General features: G+C 43.4%; 1 protein-coding gene across 9 annotated transcripts in view; it reads left to right on the forward strand.

Annotated features, from left to right (window-relative positions):
• The window catches only part of CTTNBP2 (cortactin binding protein 2), a 165,931-nt gene that overhangs the window by 97,535 nt on the left and 48,871 nt on the right, over positions 1 to 19,525 (forward strand). For all 9 annotated transcript variants that reach the window (XM_012476405.2, XM_064374111.1, XM_012476406.2 and 6 more), the window contains 2 exons: positions 6,996 to 7,113; positions 19,246 to 19,521. In XM_012476405.2, the coding sequence (XP_012331828.2) occupies positions 6,996 to 7,113; positions 19,246 to 19,521 (394 nt within the window). The remainder of the gene's footprint in view (positions 1 to 6,995; positions 7,114 to 19,245; positions 19,522 to 19,525) is intronic.

Here is a 19,525-nt window from a genome sequence, read left to right on the forward strand (position 1 = left end):
CCCAGATTGCCTGAGTCCATTAGTCTTTTCACTATACCATACTTCCTTCTCTCCTAGTTAAGGATATTGCAAAATATATTTTTATCATTTACCTAATATTTATATTCTGGCTGAGATCATTCTTCAAAAAGGTAATCCATTTATAAATACAGCTCTGAGTTAGTCATTGTATTGGTAAAAAGATTCTACGCTGACCACAAGTAGAGCTTAAAAATAGATTGTTTTTTCTTTAGCATACATTTGTCTAGTCTACACAGGGTAGTAGTGTCATTGCAACCCAAGAAGATGACTTAAGTTTTCACATGGTTTTCAGTAGAGAATTGCGGAATTTCAGAGCTTGGAGGGACAGAACGTAGCTCAGTGGTCTCCAGCATTTTTGTCAGCAGGGACGGGTTTCTTGGAAGGCAGTTTTTCCTTGGATTGGGCTGGGGTGGAGTGGGAATGGTTTCAGGACGAAACTGTTCTACCTCATAAGGAGCACACAACCTAGACCCCTTGCATGTGCGGTTACAGTAGGAGTCACACTCCTATGAGAGTCTAATGCCACCTCTGATCTGAAAGGAGATGGAGCTCAGGCAGGAATGCTTTGCCCCTCCCTTTACCTCCTGCTGTGTGGCCTGGTTCCTAACAGGCCACAGAATGATGCTGCTCTGTGACCCGGGGTTTGGGGACTCCTGACATAGTTCATCTAGTCAATTTCCCATGTGTTGTAGATAAAGAAACCAAGTATGTATCTACAACAAATGGGAAATGGGTAAGTAATTCCTCAAGCTCAATTCATTGAAGATCAAATTCCCAAATCTGTGCTTTTTCCATTTTAGCCCTTGGTCTTTTTTCCCAATGGTTAAGAAATTTGTTGCAGACCACTATTAAGTGTCATTGGAAAACCTCTCTCTGCAGCTGGCTGACTATCCAGAGAGGCTGCTGAACTAAGGATAAGTCTTTGTTTCCATCACTTCATGTGAATAGATAGATGAGTTTCTTAACGAAACTTCCTGTTGTATCATGAAACCATTGGCATGTTAGTTTCCTGCAACAGAATCAAATTAAGGAGATTGTCTGGATTTGAGCATCTCTGTTGTTGAAGCTCATATACCCAGAGATTGTTTTCACTGGGGGGACTGCATGAATTTTTGACTACAGGAGGAAGTTATACTTTTTGCTTGCATGTTGCTGAAGCCAGTGGCTTCCTGTCACTTCTGCTCTTGCTCAGTCTCCCTGGGTGTTTTAACAAGTTGATGATTTAGTGCAAACTTTTTCCTCCCTGGACTTCCAGAACATTGCCCTTTTCTCACTTCCCCTCCAACTTTGCTGACCAGGCTATTTGTTTTTCTCTCTCTCTCTCTGTGTGTGTGTGTGTGTGTGTGTGTGTGTGTGTGTGTGTGTGTGTGTGTGTGTGTGTGTGTTAACTCTAAGCAACTACCAAACTTGATTCTCAGCTGCCTACCATTTTCTAAGAGCTTATCCACTCTTCTCAGCTTTAACTATGACTCCATCAGTAACTAGTCCCAAACCTGTATCTCCGTATCTGCCTTTTTACTTATCCTCCAGGCATTTATCTCCAGCATCCTAGAGGTCATCTCTGGGCAGACCCACTGTCCTCTGATCAGGTGGTAGCCCTTTTGTTACTCTCTTTAGGTCATTTTTATGTGTTAGGATTGCAGTCTGCCTGATGCATTGTTAGCTTTTAGCCATAGGAGAGTCAGACGTTTGCACTCACACTGTAGTAGCCACCTCAGTCCTCCAAGAGGTCTACGTGAGGTATGTGCAAAGGTCCACATAATTTTGATTCCTTCTTCCTAGGTATTGGATGCAACAGGAACAAGACAATAGGAGTCACTAATGTTATTCATTGTCACATGGAATTGGGTAACTAGAAAAGAAAATATTAGATAAGGTTGCCTGTAAAGGCACAGAGTTACTGGAACTAGATTTTAATCATGACAAATAGAAATCTGGTATTTGAACTGTGTTGTAATGCTTTTGATTATCTTTGATTATTTCCTTTTTTCTTTTAATTTTTGAAAAATTATTTTGGAAAATGCCTTTTTATACTCATTCCCGATAACGTTCAGTGAAGAGTACTGAATCCTTTCTTCTTTGGGCGGCAGTGACTGGCAGAACCCTAAAGGGAATGTCAACTTGGCCGACCAGGGTCATGCTCCACCTCTTCCAAGACGTGGGCCTTCCAGTGTGTCCCACCAACAGCTTTCATGGACCTGGGTTTTGAGCCTTTTTCTTATCTCACTCTGAACTTTCTCACTTGAATGATCTTGTTGATCCCCAGAATATAATCTATAGGGATTCTAAAATCTCATCTCTAGCCATACTTAAGCATTTTCTGAGTCTGTCTAGGCAGGTCCTTTTCAGGAAGGAGAGGGTTATCCTCTCCTTGATAACAAACTCTCTCCCTCTCCACCTTCTCTGAATAATTACTTTTTAATCCTTACATATGCTGTGTCCAGCAGAGTCTGTGGCCCAAAAGTGCTAAATGTTTGCTGAATCAGTAAGAGAATAGACTAGTTCATTTTTCTTAACTGGTCTTCTTCCTGTCACTCTCTTTCTTTCCAATGTAATTTTCTAGTACAACAACTGGTTTTCAGAAAAGAGCTGAACATGGAACTTTCCTTCCCAAACACATCCCCGTGCGCACAGAAAAGCATGCAAACTGCATAACACTCAGTCCTTCACAGCTGACAGCAGCCAGCTTCATCTGTGCCATGCACACCTAAGTCTACCTTCTTGCTCGTGTCATCATTTCCCACATTAACAGCTTCCATCTCCCCAGCCCTGTAAAGCAGCAGGTACACCCCAAGGTTGTTCTCAGCACTTGAGCTGGGTTATAAATGCATAAATGCAAACTGTTTTCACTTTCTTTTCCTCTGCTCAATCTCAAACTGTTGGGTCCCTGCTCTGACTTTGATTTTTAAGTCTAGTTCTCTGGACTTTAGGTTTCTAATGAATTTCATGGGTGCTGGTACCTTGTTTCTCAGCTGTGTTTAAAGGAGCCTGGCAGTTCCATCACCCCTCAGCCTCTCCTCTTTCCTTGGTTTATAATAATGGATCCCTCATTTCAGTGGGACCCATGGGTACCCAGCATAAAGATGCCATTCTCCAGTCCCCATCGCAGGGAACTGTGGCCAAAACTTGAGTTCTGGCAAGCGGAATGTGAGTGCACATGAAAGCTGAGGCCTAAGCTACTACTTTAAAAAGTCTCTGTAATAGCAGATGTCTCTATGTCCTAATTAATAGGAATTTAGCTTAAACTCATCCATCTAGATCCCTCTCTTCTTATAACTTGGATAGGATATCCTGCCCAGTTTAGGGCCTTTGGAAATCTATTTCCAGAAGCAGGAACTGGTATCACAGCATTTGTCCTCTTCACACAGTCGCATCCAACAAGGAGAGAGTGTAGATGCTTCTCTCCCTCTTTACCTCCTCCTGCTCGTCTGTAAAGTAAAACTGTACTCGTTGCTTCACCAGCCTCTCTTCTGAGTGTATCAGGACACTTTGCATTCCTCCCTGAGACATGGAACTGCTCTATCTTATTCAGGACCCTCAGCCTTCATAATAGCCCCTGGCCCAAAGGGGCTTTGTGCCTTACTTATAAAGTTGCTGTGAGGGCTAAATGAACATTGAATACTTGCAAAGTGTAGAATGTGCCTAGAACTTAGTGTGCGCTCAAGCCATTGTTGTAGCTGTCGTTAAGTGTCAGTGGGGCCAAAGTTTTCACTTTCTTTGAGTTCCCCGTGCAGCCAGCATAGCACTGCAGAATTTACACTTGTAGTAGTGTTTGGCTATGCAGTACTCTCATGGGGACTGACATTCATGCTTCCTTAAAGAGAAAGTCTCTGCTTCATGTTCTGGCCCACTGTCCTATCTGAATGTAATAAAAATTAGAAATAACCTACTTCGAAGGTCAGAAATAAAAGATGATCAGTTCAGGAGGACTGCAAACTTATGTTGCACCTTTTATCATTTCTGTTCGCAATTTGAATTAACACTTAAATTGTCTTGAAATTAGTGACGTTTGTTGATGTGTTATAGTACCTCACCAGTTAATTGGATATTTGGACTGTTTTCTAGTTGATGATGATGATGATTATAATAATAATAATAGCTGCTGATAAATATTGGGAGTTTAGTATAGGCCAAGAGTGTAAGAACTTTGTGTGCATCTTTCATTTAAGTCACATTAACAACCTTACAAGATTATAGATATTTGAAATACAGATAGGGAAATGGAAGCAGAAAAATGTTAAATGATTCAGCAACATTGGTAGATAAAGTCATTTTGATTGGCAGGATTAGAATCCAGGTCTGCTGTGGCTCTTACCTACGTTTACTGCAAGTTCTAACTTGCAAAATAAACATGATTTTCGTCTCTTATCTTGAGGACTCATTAAGTTTAGTTCTCAGATTGCTTTCTATTTAAGTTTCTAATTAGAGTTCATTTCTAAATCAACACTATCTTATTTACTTTTTGTCCAAATTAGTAATAACAAATTGATATGAATTGACATTTATCTTTGTTTTCTGTTAATTTCTTAGCTTAGTGATTTCTTAAATCTGAACTGTAGACCTATGAAAGCCAACTTCTAGACTTTTCTTTAAGATTTATTTTTTTTAATGGCCACATAATAATTGTACAGACTGCCAGATTTAAATGACAAGTTTTAGAGAGATCCCTTCAACCTGAACCGGGGCAGGCAGTGAGAAACAAATGTCCTAGTTGTTTCCCTTTGCAAGCAGGCAGGTTTTCTTTACTTAGGAAACCAAGACCCGGTTTCCCATTCTTCCACCATCCAAGAAAGTTCTCTCTGTCAGCTTTACCCTCAGAGAAGCACTGGCTTCCTGTTAAAATTCCACTGAATTGGTGGTTTCTGCTTACTCCTTATTTTTCTTTCTAGCCCTCAGGGACTCCCTGTACTTTCTCGTGAACTCATTATTGCATTTAAAAGTATGTTTCAGAGGCAACATGAAGCAATTGGAACTCATGTATACTCCTTGTGGAAGTGCAGATTGGTGTAGCCACTTTTGAAAACTCTTTGCAGTATGGACTAATGTAGATCATATGCATGCCCTGTGCACAGCAATCCAGCTCTGCTATGTACCCAACATGTTCCCACCACAGGAAATGTACTAGAATGTTTATAGCAGAACAACAATGTCCGTCAATAAGAGAATGGATAAGTAAATTGTGGTTTACCACAATGGAATATAATGGAATCCCACATAGTAATCATTTTTTAATGAAGATGAATTCTGACTACTCCCAACACATAGATGAATCTTAGAGACATTATGTTGAGTGAAAGAAGCCAAATATAAAAATGCACGTGCATACAGTATGATTCCCTTTATATAGAGTTCACAAATAGGCCAAACCAATCTCTAATATTAGAAATCAGATAGTAGTTGCCTCTGAGGGGGGAGAGAGGAGTTAATTGTTGAGACGGAGTACAAAAGGGGCTTCCAAAGTGCTCCTTTCACAGATGTGTCTGCTTTGTGATAATGCTTCAAGTTATACACTTCTGCCTTTTTTTTTTTTTTTTTTTTTGAGACAGAGTCTTGTTCTGTCACCCAGGCTGGAATGCAGTGGCATGATCTTGGCTCAGTGCAACCTCTGCCTCTTGGGTTCAAGTGATTCTCCTGCCTCAGCCTCTGGAGTAGCTGGGACTACAGGCACCCACCACCATGTCTGGCTAATTTTTATATTTTTAGTAGGATGGGATTTCACCATGGTGGCCAGGTCAGCCTGGTCTCAAACTCCTAACCTCAAGTGATCCACCTGCCTTGGCCTCCCAAAGTGCCAGGATTACAGGCATGAGCCACTGCATCCAGCTGGATATTGTATTTCTTTTAAAAATATATTAGGAAAAAAGTATATTTTAAAAGTGGTTAAAAGGGTGTGTTACAGAAAGATTAGAAAAGGCTATTCAAGATGACTTGATTTAATATGTTGTTAGAACTGCAGGACAGCCCCATGCCTCTGAGTGGGTGTGTTTACATGTGCGTGTGCATGCACGTGTGTGTATTTAGGGGAATGATGGGCAGGGCATTGCTTGTTTTGGTTATTAGTTCCTTGTCATGCTTTCTGATCTATTCATTTTTCTGCTTAGCCTTGCAGGAAATCAGTAAACAAATCATCAAGTGGTAAACATTGATATAGGAAAGTTCCTTGGTAAATATCCTGATATAATATCTTGTCATGTGATTATTTATTAGAAAATGTGTGTGTGTGTATAATATATAGTATATATGTACACACACATATAGTATATATATATATAGTCTCTTTGCATTTGAAAAAATATGGAGACCTAAGACCTTTCAGTACATAGTTATATTTTTTGAATGGAGATTTCCTTAAGCAACACAGAAGAAGAAAAAGCTGAAAAGGAGAGGAAACATAACTTTAATATCTATAGGGAATGTTTTTCTAAAATCTCAATAAACATGATATGCATATTTTTCAAATAAAATATGGCAAGGTAACATCTCAAATACCAATATGCTTATGAGGACTCTTAGAATTGTTAAAATTAGAACCCTGCACTTCTTTTACCAGGAAAGCAGTTTATAGTCTAGAAGACAGCAAAGTACATCCCATTATAGCAAAAGTCTTTTTGCTTTATATTGCCAAATTACCATAAAAGGAGAAAGTCTGCTGAAGTTAATTTTGTTCTTAATTTCAATCTGCAGATGAGTGATTAGTAAGCTATTTTTTTTTCTTGGAAACCTAAGAAGCAGTTCTGTGGAACAGTGTTATGATCGTATCATTTGCATTTAAATGAAGCACTTTGTTTTGCATTTCTAGACATTGTTTAGTTTAATCTAAGATTAATCTGTATGTTGGGGTTGATGGAATTGAAACAAGATTTATAGCTGTGAATTCTTGATTTGATTGTAATAGGCAACTGGCTTTTCTTTTGGGTTTTGCACTCAAGTTAATTCATTTGGATTTGGAGGTAATAGAGCCCTTGTCTTTACAGAATTGCCTAGAAATCTTGTGTAGGCACGGAGGGCTTGAGACAGAAAGGAGAGACAAGTGCAATCGGACCGTGCATGACGTTGCCACTGATGACTGCAAGCATTTGCTGGAGAATCTGAGTGAGTGATGTTCAGAGCTTATTATTTATCTTTCCCCTGTGCTACTGGGCCTCTAGTACAACTATTTACAGTTTTCACATCCCCTTTTTAACCTTTTTGGAGCCCTAGCTATGGCAAAAATATTATGACATAATATTTAAGTGTCATAATAAATTCTTTTTCCATGTAGAATGACTTTTTGCAGAACTAATTGCTATTCAAGTAATGCTGGCTACTCCTTCTATTTTACTAACCTAGGAGAGCAATCTAAGTACTTTTTACATTTTTCTTCTGACTTACGTTGTCTTTCTAGATATTAGACCAGCAGGATAGGAGAAATCCAAGCTATGTACTCTGCATCAGCTGATTGTATGAGCCAGGCAAGTTGATTTGTCTCCCAGCACCTGGTTGCCTACTTTTCTATGAAGATAATTGATGATTTGTTGGGTTCCTTCCAGCTCTAAGAGTACATGCTCCTCAGCACATTTTGTAAATGCTCACTTGTAGGTTCATGAGTGTGGAGTATAGACCTTAGGAAATATTATGACCTCTTATATTAATATTATCATCCAATCCATCCAGTCAGCCAAGTATATCAGTAATTCAATTTTAGGATAAACAGGATTTTAAAAATTGAAATAATGTTTTTATCTTTAACCTAATACATAGATTCATGTTCTTTTATTTTGTGAAGAAAATTTTAGAATGGTCAGGAAGCATATATGCAAACTGTGTAAGTATACTTTAATATAAAAAGATAGAATCATAGAAATTCTCTTAAACCTGAGTGGGTTTTCTTTTTTTGTTGACAAAAGTCTTACCTTAAACTTTGAATCGCTGCTCATTGTCTGAAACAGTGCCTTGTACAGAATTTCTCCAAAGTGGTTCTCTTATTACAAGCTGATGCTTACCTAATGACAAACATGGAAAGCTTTCTGTTGGGCTAAAATTTTATTATGGAATTTAAATGCTATAATTTAATTGTATTTCACTTTTTGATATTAAATATTTAAAAAATAGAAGGAATAAATATGTATAGATATGGCATCTGAGATGTGAAAAATATGAAGCGTATTTGCATGGCTGGGATAGAGGTGTGATTAGAGGTAGGGAATTGGAAGGATGAGGCAGCACAGTTGATGCTTTGGGCAGTTTCATGCTCATTTCAGTAGTTTTGACTTTATATGACAATCAAAGATAAGCCAATGAGATTCTTGATAGTGCATAATATAATACAAATGGCATTTTGGAATTTTGTAGGAAGCTCTATGTGGGACAAATCAACCTATAGAGAGTCTGGAAACAGATCAAGCATCAAAAAGTTTTAATGATATGTCAGCAGTTGGGCCAGGGTAAAGGAGAGGGATAGCAAATCCTAAAATTGAGGATGAAGGAGGACTTTATGAAATAAAAGACTGATATGGGAGACCTGAGTATAATTTCTGTCTCAGACATGATGGCAGGATTTGCACATGCATATGCCGTGGAACACGCAGGTAGTGTGATTTAAGGGAAAGGACAGCTGAATCCCAGTACCATTTTTTGAGGTCTATGTAATGTCAGACAAGGTGCTTCACCTTTTCTTACCTCAGTTTCACCTGTTAATAGGGTTAATAATTATTCATATACCCGAGTGCAAAAGAGTGGATTGTTTCTTAGGGTTTTTCTAAGATTTGCACATCTGACAATCTGAGAGAAGTAACAAAGACAGGATATGCATTTAGATTGTGATTACTTCCATAAGGCTGATGATAAAAGCTGCGAATGCAAATGAACTATAGGAAGTTATTTGAGATATTCTGTCAAATATTTCAAAGAATATGAATATGCCAAGCGCAGAGATGCATAATCATTTTCATTTCTTTAACAAATTATCTCTTGCCTAAGCACATAGCTAGAAGCAGTCCTGCACATGTGTACCAGGAGACATATGAAGATGTGTGTTGCAGCATTGCATGTAATACTAGAAAACTGAAAGTATTCTAAAGGAAATCTATTAGGGAATAGATAAATAGAATAAACTGTAGAAAATCTGTATTTTAAAGGTACCAAATAGCACTTAAAAATAAATTTTATCTAGGCCGGGCGCGGTGGCTCACGCCTGTAATCCCAGCACTTTGGGAGGCCGAGGCGGGCGGATCATGAGGTCAAGAGATCGAGACCATCCTGGCCGACATGGTGAAACCCCGTCTTTACTAAAAATACAAAAAAATTAGCTGGGCATGGTGGCGCATGCCTGTAGTCCCAGCTACTCAGGAGGCTGAGGCAGGAGAATTGCTTGAACCCGGGAGGTGGAGGTTGCAGTGCCGAGGTTGCGTCACTGCACTCCAGCCTGGCGCCTGGTGATGGAGTGAGACTCTGTCTCAAAAAAATAAATAAATAAATAAAATTAATTTTATCTATATAAATCACCATAAATACATTAAAAAATGTTGAGTGAAGAAGTCAGTTATAAAAGGACACATAATATAAAACCATCTGTGTAAAAGTTTAAAAATACAACTCCAAGCCTATATTTGTTATAAGTACCACTAAATGAGGCAAAGTGTAAAAATATGCACTTTTTAAAATAGGGGAGGTAAGAGCTTCCCCGTGGAAGATTGAAGTGAAAATTGAAGAGCTGAGCCAAGAAAGAGTGGAAAATCGAGCCATTCCAGGTGAACCAGCAGCATATCAGGAGGCACTGAAGGGAATGTACTTAGGAGTCTCTAGAGGTATTCAGCTATATCTGCAGTGCTAGGGAGAAGAGGGAGATGAGTGTGGAAAGTCAGATCATAAAAGGCCTCGTATTCCTTTTGACTCAATCCTCCATGTAAGTTTTGATGCAATCCTGTGGACGTGAATGAACAATTGATTGATTGTAAGTGAGGAAGTAAGATGTAGGTAATGTGGAAATAATTGTCTTGATACATAGGGTACCAAAGATGGGGAGCATGACTGTTACCTAGTAAGAGGGAAGGAAGCCTGAACAAGCCAGGGAGGAACAGGGCTGGAGGACAGGGTCACAGTTCAAGTCACAAGTGTGCTATGAGACATGAATGATGTATAGGGTGAGGGCAAAAGGGAACTGGAGGCCAAGCCCAGAGAAACCCCTATTCTTAGGTCAGAAAAGATAAAAAATTACTCTAAAAGAAGTTCGGGAAATAGGAAGGAAGAGTCAAAAAAAACAATGGTGTATGGTCAGGCATGGTGGCTTACGCCTGTAATCCCAGCATTTTGGGAGGCTGAGGCAGGAGGTTTGCTTGAGCCCAGGAGTTCAAGATCAGTCTGGGCAACATGGCAAAAGCCCATCTCTTCAAAAATTATGAAAAGTAGCCAGGCATGGTGGTGTGTGCCTGTAGTCCCCACTATTCTATACTCTGGGGACGTTGAGGCAGGAGGATTACCTGAGCAAGGGAGGTCAAGGCTGCAGTGAGCCAAAATGGTACCACTGCCTTCCAGCCTGGGTGACAGAGTAAGATCCTGTCTCAGAAAAAAAGAAAAAGAAAAAACAATAGTGTAATTGGACTCAAGTTAGGAGACCTTTCCAACAGGAAGGAGTGATTTAACAGTATCTCATTCCCTAGACTGTAAGAGTTAAAAGGAGAGTCGATTGCATTTGGCAAACAGGAAGTTACTGCTAACAGGGGGGCAAGCTTCATGCAGTTATGTAGACAGAAGCTGATTATTTTAAGCAGAGAATAATACGGAAAGGCAGTGGAAGAAAATCTCTAGTAGAAGAGTGTTGTTCACTCACTGAATACCCTTTTATTAATTCATTGAGCACATGCTTATTGAGCTGCTGTCTGTGCCAGTCACTATCTTTGCCACTTGAGGTAAGTCAGAGAATTTTTAAGAAGATTGTTCTCATCCTGAAGCTCATAGTCTAATATTAAGAGAGAAAATGAACAATAGACATAAGGAAAAGGTTTTTTATGGCATTGTGAGATGGTGAGATGTGCTGTGGTAAAGACTAAGGGGGATTGGCATTGCAAGGGTGGGTTTCAGCTTTTAAAATGGTGGCCAAGTTTGCCTCACTGATAAGACATTTAAGCCAAGGCTTGAAGGAGGTAAACAGGGTATCTATGAGGATATCTGTGGTAGGAGCTTTAGCACCAGTTGGGCAGAGGCCTGAGTTAGAAGCATTCCTGTTCTGTCTGAGGAACTGCAAGGAGGGCAGGGTGACTGGGTTAAAACGAATGAGAAAAGAGAAGCAGGAGGACAGGGCAGAGCAGTAGCCATTTCAGTGTTTAAGTGTAGGAGAGCAGTTACCGAGTGGAGTGGGGCCTCATATTGTTGGAATGTGTAGGCCGTCATAAGAACTTAAGGTAGACAATGTAGGGTTCGTGTGTAGGATAGAGGGGATCTGATGCACATTTTAACAGTAGCACTAGATGCTTTGTTGAGAATCAACTATAGGAAGTCATAGGTAAATCAGGAACACTTGTTAGTACATGAATGTAGTATTCCGGGTGAGAGTCTATGATGTTGACTCAATGTAGGACTGTAGCAGATAAGGTAGTGAGAAGGACTTGGTTTCTGGATACAGTTGAAGGTAGAGTCAACAGAACTTCCTCATGGGTTGAATGTGAAGGATGTGGGGGAGATTCATAGATAATTGAAGGTGTTCAGTCTGAGCAACTGGCAGGATGGAGTTGCCAGTACTTGTTAGGGGAAAGGCTGGGGGTGACAGATTTTGCTCATGAAGTTGCAGAGTTCAGATTAGGATGCAGGAATTTGAGATGTCTCTTAGGATATCTGTTTAGAGATGGCAAGTCAGCAGGAATTCCAGAGGCAAGTGTGAGCTGGGTGAATAAATCTGAAGGTCAGCAGTCTATCAGATATTTAAAGTCATGAGACTGGATGAGATCACTAAGGGATGAATACATACAAAATAAATAGAAAAAGAAGCCCCAAAACACACTATCATTAAGAAGTCTGGAAAACTTGGAGGGGACATCAATGGAACAAAATTAAAGAGCAACCGGGGAGGTACAGGAGATCCAGGAGGAATATATCCAGCAGGTACAGGAGATCCAGGAGGAGTGTATCCAGCAGGTACAGGAGATCCAGGAGGAGTGTATCCAGCAGGTACAGGAGATCTAGGAGGAGTGTATCCAGGAGGTACAGGAGATCCAGGAGGAGTGTATCCAGAGGTACAAGACATCCAAAAGGAGTGTATCCTGGAGGAGTGTATCAAGGAGGTACAGGAGATCCAGGAGGAGTGTATCCAGGAGGTACAGGAGGTCAAGGAGGAGTGTATCCAGGAGGTACAGGAGATCCAGGAGGAGGGTATCCTGCAGGTACAAGAGATCCAGGAGGAGTGTATCCAGCAAGTACAGGAGATGCAGGAGGAGTGTATCCAGCAGGTATAGGAGATCTAGGAGGAGTGTATCCAGGAGGTGCAGGAGATCCAGGAGGAGTGTATCCAGGATGAGTGTATCCAGGAGGTACAGGAGATCCAGGGGGAGTGTATCCAGGAGGAGTGTATCAAGAAGGTACAGGAGATCCAGGAGGAGTGTATTCAGGAGGTACAGGAGATCCCGGAGGAATGTGTCCAGGAGGTACAGAAGATCCAGGAGGAGTGTATCCAGGAGGTACAGGAGATCCAGGAGGAGTGTATCCAGCAGGTACTGGAGATGCAGCAGGAGTGTATCCAGCAGGTATAGGAGATCCAGGAGGAGTGTATCCAGGAGGTACAGGAGATCCAGGAGGAGTGTATCCAGGAGGTACAGGAGATCCAGGAGGAGTGTATCCAGCAGGTACAGGAGATGCAGGAGGAGTGTATCCAGGAGGAGTGTATCACGGAGGTACAGGAGATCCAGGAGGAGTGTATCCAGGAGGTACAGGAGATCCAGGAGGAGTGTATCCAGGAGGAGTGTATCAAGGAGGTACAGGAGATCAAGGAGGAGTGTATCCAGCAGGTACAGGAGATGCAGGAGGAGTGTATCCAGCCGCTATAGGAGATCCAGGAGGAGTGTATCCAGGAGGTACAGGAGATCCAGGAGGAGTGTATCCAGGAGGTACAGGAGATCCAGGAGGAGTGTATCCAGGAGGTACAGGAGATCCAGGAGGAGTGCATCCAGGAGGTACAGGAGATCCAGGAGGAGTGCATCCAGGAGGTACAGGAGATCCCGGAGGAGTGTATCCAGGAGGTACAGAAGATCCCGGAGGAGTGTATCCAGGAGGTACAGGAGATCCAGGAGGAGTGTATCCAGGAGGAGTGTATCAAGGAGGTACAGAAGGTCAAGGAGGAGTGTATCCAGCAGGTACAGGAGATGCAGGAGGAGTGTATCCAGGAGGTACAGGAGATCCAAGAGGAGTGCATCCAGGAGGAGTGTATCAAGGAGGTACAGAAGATCTAGGAGGAGTGTATCCAGCAGGTATAGGAGATCCAGGAGGAGTGTATCCAGTAGGTACAGGAGATCCATGAGGAGTATATCCAGGAGGAGTGTATCAAGGAGGTACGGGAGACAGGAGGAGTATATCCAGGAGGTACAGGAGATCCCGGAGGACTATGTCCAGGAGTTACAGGAGATCCAGGAGGAGTGTATCCAGGAGGTACAGGAGATCCAGGAGGAGTGTATCCAGGAGGTACAGGAGATCCAGGAGGAGTGTATCCAGGAGGTGCAGGAGATCCAGTAGGAGTGTATCCAGGAGGTACAGGAGATCCAGAAGGAGTGCATCCAGGAGGTACAGGAGATCCAGGAGGAGTGTATCCAGGAGGTACAGGAGATCCAGGAGAAGTGTATCAAAGAGGTACAGGAGATCCAGGAGGAGTGTATCCAGGAGGTACAGGAGATCCAGGAGGAGTGTGTCCAGGAGGTACAGGAGATCCAGGAGGAGTGTGTCCAGGAGGTACAGGAGATCCAGGAGGAGTGTATTCAGGAGGTACAGGAGGTCAAGGAGGAGTGTATCTAGGAGGTACAGGAGATCCAGGAGGAGTGTATCCAGCAGGTACAGGAGTTGCAGGAGGAGTGTATCCAGCAGGTATAGGAGATCCAGGAGTAGTGTATCCAGGAGTCTCAGGAGATGCAGGAGGAGTGTATCCCGGAGACACAGGAGATGCAGGAGGAGTGCATCCAGGAGGTACAGGAGATCCAGGAGGAGTGTATCCAGGAGGAGTGTATCAAGGAGGTACAGGAGATCCAGGAGGAGTGTATCCAGCAGGTACAGGACATGCAGGAGGAGTGTATCCAGCAGGTACAGGACATGCAGGAGGAGTGTATCCAGCAGGTATAGGAGATCCAGGAGGAGTGTATCCAGGAGGTACAGGAGATCCAGGAGGAGTGTATCCAGGAGGTACAGGAGATCCCGGAGGACTATGTCCAGGAGGTGCAGGAGATCCAGGAGGAGTGTATCCAGGAGGTACAGGAGATCCCGGAGGAGTGTATCCAGGAGGTACAGGAGATCCAGGAGGAGTGTGTCCAGGAGGTAGAGGAGATCCAGGAGGAGTGTATCCAGGAGGTACAGGAGATCCAGGAGGAGTGTATCCGGAAGGTAGACGAGATCCAGGAGGAGTGTATCCAGGAGGTACAGGAGATCCAGGAGGAGTGTGTCCAGGAGGTACAGGTGGTCAAGGAGGAGTGTATCCAGGAGGTACAGGAGATCCAGTAGGAGTGTATCCAGCAGGTACAAGAGATCCAGGAGGAGTGTATCCGGCAGGTACAGGAGATGCAGGAGGAGTGTATCCAGCAGGTATAGGAGATCCAGGAGGTGTGTATCCAGGAGGTACAGGAGATCCAGGACAAGTGTATCCAGGAGGAGTGTATCAAGGAGTTACAGGAGATCCCGGAGGAGTGTGTCCAGGAGGTACAGGAGATCCAGGAGGAGTGTATCCAGGAGGTACAGGAGATCCAGGAGGAGTGTATCCAGGAGGTACAGGAGATCCAGGAGGAGTGTATCCAGGAGGTACAGGAGATCCTGGAGGAGTGTATCCAGGAGGAGTGTATCAAGGAGGTACAGGACATCCAGGAGGAGTGTATCCAGGAGGTACAGGAGATCCAGGAGGAGTGTGTCCAGGAGGTACAGGAGATCAAGGAGGAGTGTATCCAGGAGTTACAGGAGATCCAGGAGGAGTGTATCCAGCAGGTACAGTAGATCCAGGAGGAGTGTATCCAGCAGGTACAGGAGATGCAGGAGGAGTGTATCCAGCAGGTATAGGATATCCAGGAGGAGTGTATCCAGGAGGTACAGGAGAACCTGGAGGAGTGTATCCAGGAGGAGTCTATCAAGGAGGTACAGGAGATCCAGGAGGAGCGTGTCCAGGAGGTACAGGAGATCCAGGAGGAGTGTGTCCATGACGTTCAGGAGATCCAGGAGGAGTGTATGCAGGAGGTACAGGAGATCCAGTAGGAGTGTATCCAGGAGGGATGTATCAAGGAGGTACAGGAGATCCAGAGGAGTGTATCCAGGAGGTACAGGAGATCCAGGAGGCGTGTGTCCAGGAGGTACAGGAGATCCAGGAGGAGTGTATCCAGCAGATACAGGAGATCCAGGAGAAATGTGTCCAGGAGGTACAGGAGATCCAGGAAGAGTGTATCCATTAGGTACTGGAGATCCAGCAGGAGTGTATTCAGCAGGTACAGGAGATCCAGGAGGAGTGTATCCAGGAGGCTCAGGAGATGCAGGAGGAGTGTGTCCAGGAGGTACAGGAGATCCAGGAGGAGTGTATCCAGGAGGTACAGGAGATCCAGAAGGAGTGTATCCAGGAGGTACAGGAGATCCAGGAGGAGTGTATCCAGTAGGTATTGGAGATCCAGGAGAAGTGTATCCAGGAGGTACAGGAGATCCAGGAGGAGTGTATCCAGGAGGTACAGGAGATCCAGGAGGAGTGTATCCAGCAGGTACAGGAGATCCAGGAGGAGTGTATCCAGCAGGTACAGGAGATGCAGGAGGAGTGTATCCAGTAGGTATCGGAGATCCAGGAGAAGTGTATCCAGGAGGTACAGGAGATCCAGGAGGAGTGTATCCAGGAGGTACAGGAGATCCAGGAGGAGTGTATCCAGGAGGAGTGTATCAAGGAGGTACGGGAGATCCAGGAGGAGTGTATCCAGGAGGTACAGGATATCCCTGAGGACTATGTCCAGGAGGTACAGGAGATCCAGGAGGAGTGTATCCAGGAGGTACAGGAGATCCAGGAGGAGTGTATCCAGGAGGTACAGGAGATCCAGGAGGAGTGTATTCAGGAGGTACAGGAGATCCAGGAGGAGTGTATCCAGGAGGTACAGGAGATCCAGGAGAAGTGTATCAAAGAGGTACAGAAGATCCAGGAGGTGTGTATCCAGGAGGTACAGGAGATCCAGTAGGAGTGTATCCAGGAGGTACAGGAGATCCAGGAGAAGTGTATCAAAGAGGTACAGAAGATCCAGGAGGAGTGTATCCATGAGGTACAGGAGATCCAGGAGGAGTGTATTCAGGAGGTACAGGAGGTCAAGGAGGAGTGTATCCAGGAGGTACAGGAGATCCAGGAGGAGTGTATCCAGCAGGTACAGGAGTTGCAGGAGGAGTGTATCCAGCAGGTATAGGAGATCCAGTAGGAGTGTATCCAGGAGGAGTGTATCAAGGAGGTACAGGAGATCCAGGAGTAGTGTATTCAGGAGGTACAGGAGATCCAGGAGGAGTATATCCAGCAGGTACAGGAGATGCAGGAAGAGTGTATCCAGCAGGTATAGGATATCCAGGAGGAGTGTATCCAGGAGGTACAGGAGATCCTGGAGGAGTGTATCCAGGAGGAGTGTATCAAGGAGGTACAGGAGATCCAGGAGGAGTGTGTCCAGGAGGTAGAGGAGATCCAGGAGGCGTGTGTCCATGATGTTCAGGAGATCCAGGAGGCGTGTATCCAGGAGGTACAGGAGATCCGGTAGGAGTGTATCCAGGAAGGGTATATCAAGGAGGTACAGGAGGTCCAGAGGAGTGTATCCAGGAGGTACAGGAGATCCAGGAGGAGTGTGTTCAGGAGGTACAGGAGATCCAGGAGGAGTGTATCCAGCAGATACAGGAGATCCAGGAGGAGTGTGTCCAGGAGGTACAGGAGATCCAGGAAGAGTGTATCCATTAGGTACTGGAGATCCAGGAGGAGTGTATTCAGCAGGTACAGGAGATCCAGGAGGAGTGTATCCAGGAGGCTCAGGAGATGCAGGAGGAGTGTGTCCAGGAGATCCAGGAGGAGTGTATCCAGGAGGTACAGGAGATCCAGGAGGAGTGTGTCCAGGAGGTACAGGAGATCCAGGAGGAGTGTGTCCAGGAGGTACAGGAGATCTAGGAGGAGTGTATCCAGAAGGTACAGGAGATCCAGGAGGAGTGTATCCAGGGGGTACAGGAGTTCCAGGTGGAGTGTATCCAGGAGGCACAGGAGATCCAGGAGGAGTGTATCCAGAAGGTACAGGAGATCCAGGAGAAGTGTATTCAGGAGGTACAGGAGATCTAGGAGGAGTGTATCCAGTAGATACAGGAGATCCAGGGGGAGCGTATCCAGCAGGTACAGGAGATCCAAGAGCAGTGTATCCAGGAGGTACACGAAATCCAGGAGGAGTATATCCAGCAGGTACAGAAGATCCAGGAGGTGTGCATCCAGGAGGTACAGGAGATCCAGGAGGAGTATATCCTGCAGGTACAGGACATCCAGGAGGAGTGTATCCAACAGGTACAGCAGATCCAGAAGGAATGTGTCCAGGAGGTACAGGAGATCCAGGAGTAGTGTATCCAGCAGGTACAGGAGATCCAGGAGGAGTGAGTGTATCCCGGAGGTACAGGAGATCCAGGAGGAGTGTATCCAGGAGGTACAGGAGATCCAGGAGGAATGTATCCAGCAGGTACAGGAGATCCAGGAGGAGTGTATCCAGTGGGTACTGGATATTCAGGAGGAGTATATCAAGGAACAGAAAGTAGTCACTTGTGTCAGATACTGTGGATAAGTAAGATGACTGAGGGTCAGCAATTGGAAAATAACGTAATCCAGCAGTTGGTTAAAGAGAGAATCATATAAATACATGTTGTTTTAAGGCATTTAATTTTAATTTTAAAGCATAGAAAGTCATTTTTTTTTAATCAACATTTAGATAGAGGTCTTTAGTATTAGTTCTACCAATTAAAATTCCACATACTCATTTGAAGACAACATACCTTTAATGCATCATCCATGATTTGTAGTGTTTGAATGTTTAAACACGTTTATGAAGCAAACTAAAGGTAATGTCTGTCCAGAGATTATTAAACTGTTTCTAATTCCATATAGGCGTCCCATTTATGCCTCATTAGCTAACCTTTAATAGCAATCCCTAAAGTGTCTCTAAAGGATTCAGCGTAGTTTTCATAGGAACAGTAACTTGTATTTCATCAATTTATGGAATATTTAATTCACTAATTATAGTCATCAGTTCAATGGACATAGAATATTTAGAAACAAAAACAAGTAACTCAGTATACAGCCTGGTCATGAGAACAGCAGAAGTGCATGAGGGTGCTGCCCACCGCCCTGGAGCCTCAGTCAGAAATCGGAAAGACCATTTCCAAAGCTCATTCTACTACTCTGTTAACCATTTCTCAAATATTTTATGGTATTTACCATATAAGAATATGTAAAAGCTGTTACAAAAGTAAGTTCATTTATTCTTCATACCAACTTGATGTACATTCCCGAAATAAATTGGGATACAGAGATCAAGGAAATTTACAAGTACACATAGCTGTAGGAGGCTGCTCCTGACCCTGAGGCTCAACCCAAGGTCTGTATGATTCTCAGCTACTGTCCTAAGCGTACCAACCTTTCCAACTATAACCTGCCCCATCCATGACATTATCTGTGAAGAAAAGTAGAATATAGAGAACTCAGGGTCAAGGGAGGGTTATAGTTCTCTCATTTTTTTTTTTTAACTTGGCAGTCTTGCTGATGGGAAAGAGTTAACGTGTTTAAGCAGTCAAATACTAGAAAAAGCCAAAGATACAAGGAAAGAGACAGTTCGTACAACATGCTTCTAAAGAAACTGGAAGAGATTGGGAGACAAAAGTTTACTCCAGTGTAAGAACGTGCAATGTAATGTTATTTGAGGAAATAAAATAGCAATCCTTTTGTTTTATTTTAAATGTTTATATCTGCTGATTTTACATAATAATTTTGCAACATTTTTCTACCTAGATTTTTTTTAACTCCTAATTCTTTTATTCTTCTAACAGATGCTCTTAAAATACCCTTAAGGATTTCAGTGGGTGAGATTGAACCAAGCAACTATGGTTCTGATGACTTTGAATGCGAAAACACAATATGTGCTTTAAATATCCGCAAACAGACATCATGGGATGATTTTTCAAAAGCAGTGAGTCAAGCTCTGACAAATCATTTCCAGGCAATCTCTTCTGATGGATGGTGGAGTCTGGAAGACGTGACTTGTAATAACACTACTGATTCCAACATTGGCCTCAGTGCAAGAAGCATACGATCCATCACGCTAGGTAT

This window comes from Aotus nancymaae, unplaced genomic scaffold (assembly GCF_030222135.1).
Source record: "Aotus nancymaae isolate 86718 unplaced genomic scaffold, 86718_ANA_hifiasm-v0.15.2.pri h1tg000002l, whole genome shotgun sequence".
Classification (NCBI taxonomy): domain Eukaryota; kingdom Metazoa; phylum Chordata; class Mammalia; order Primates; family Aotidae; genus Aotus; species Aotus nancymaae.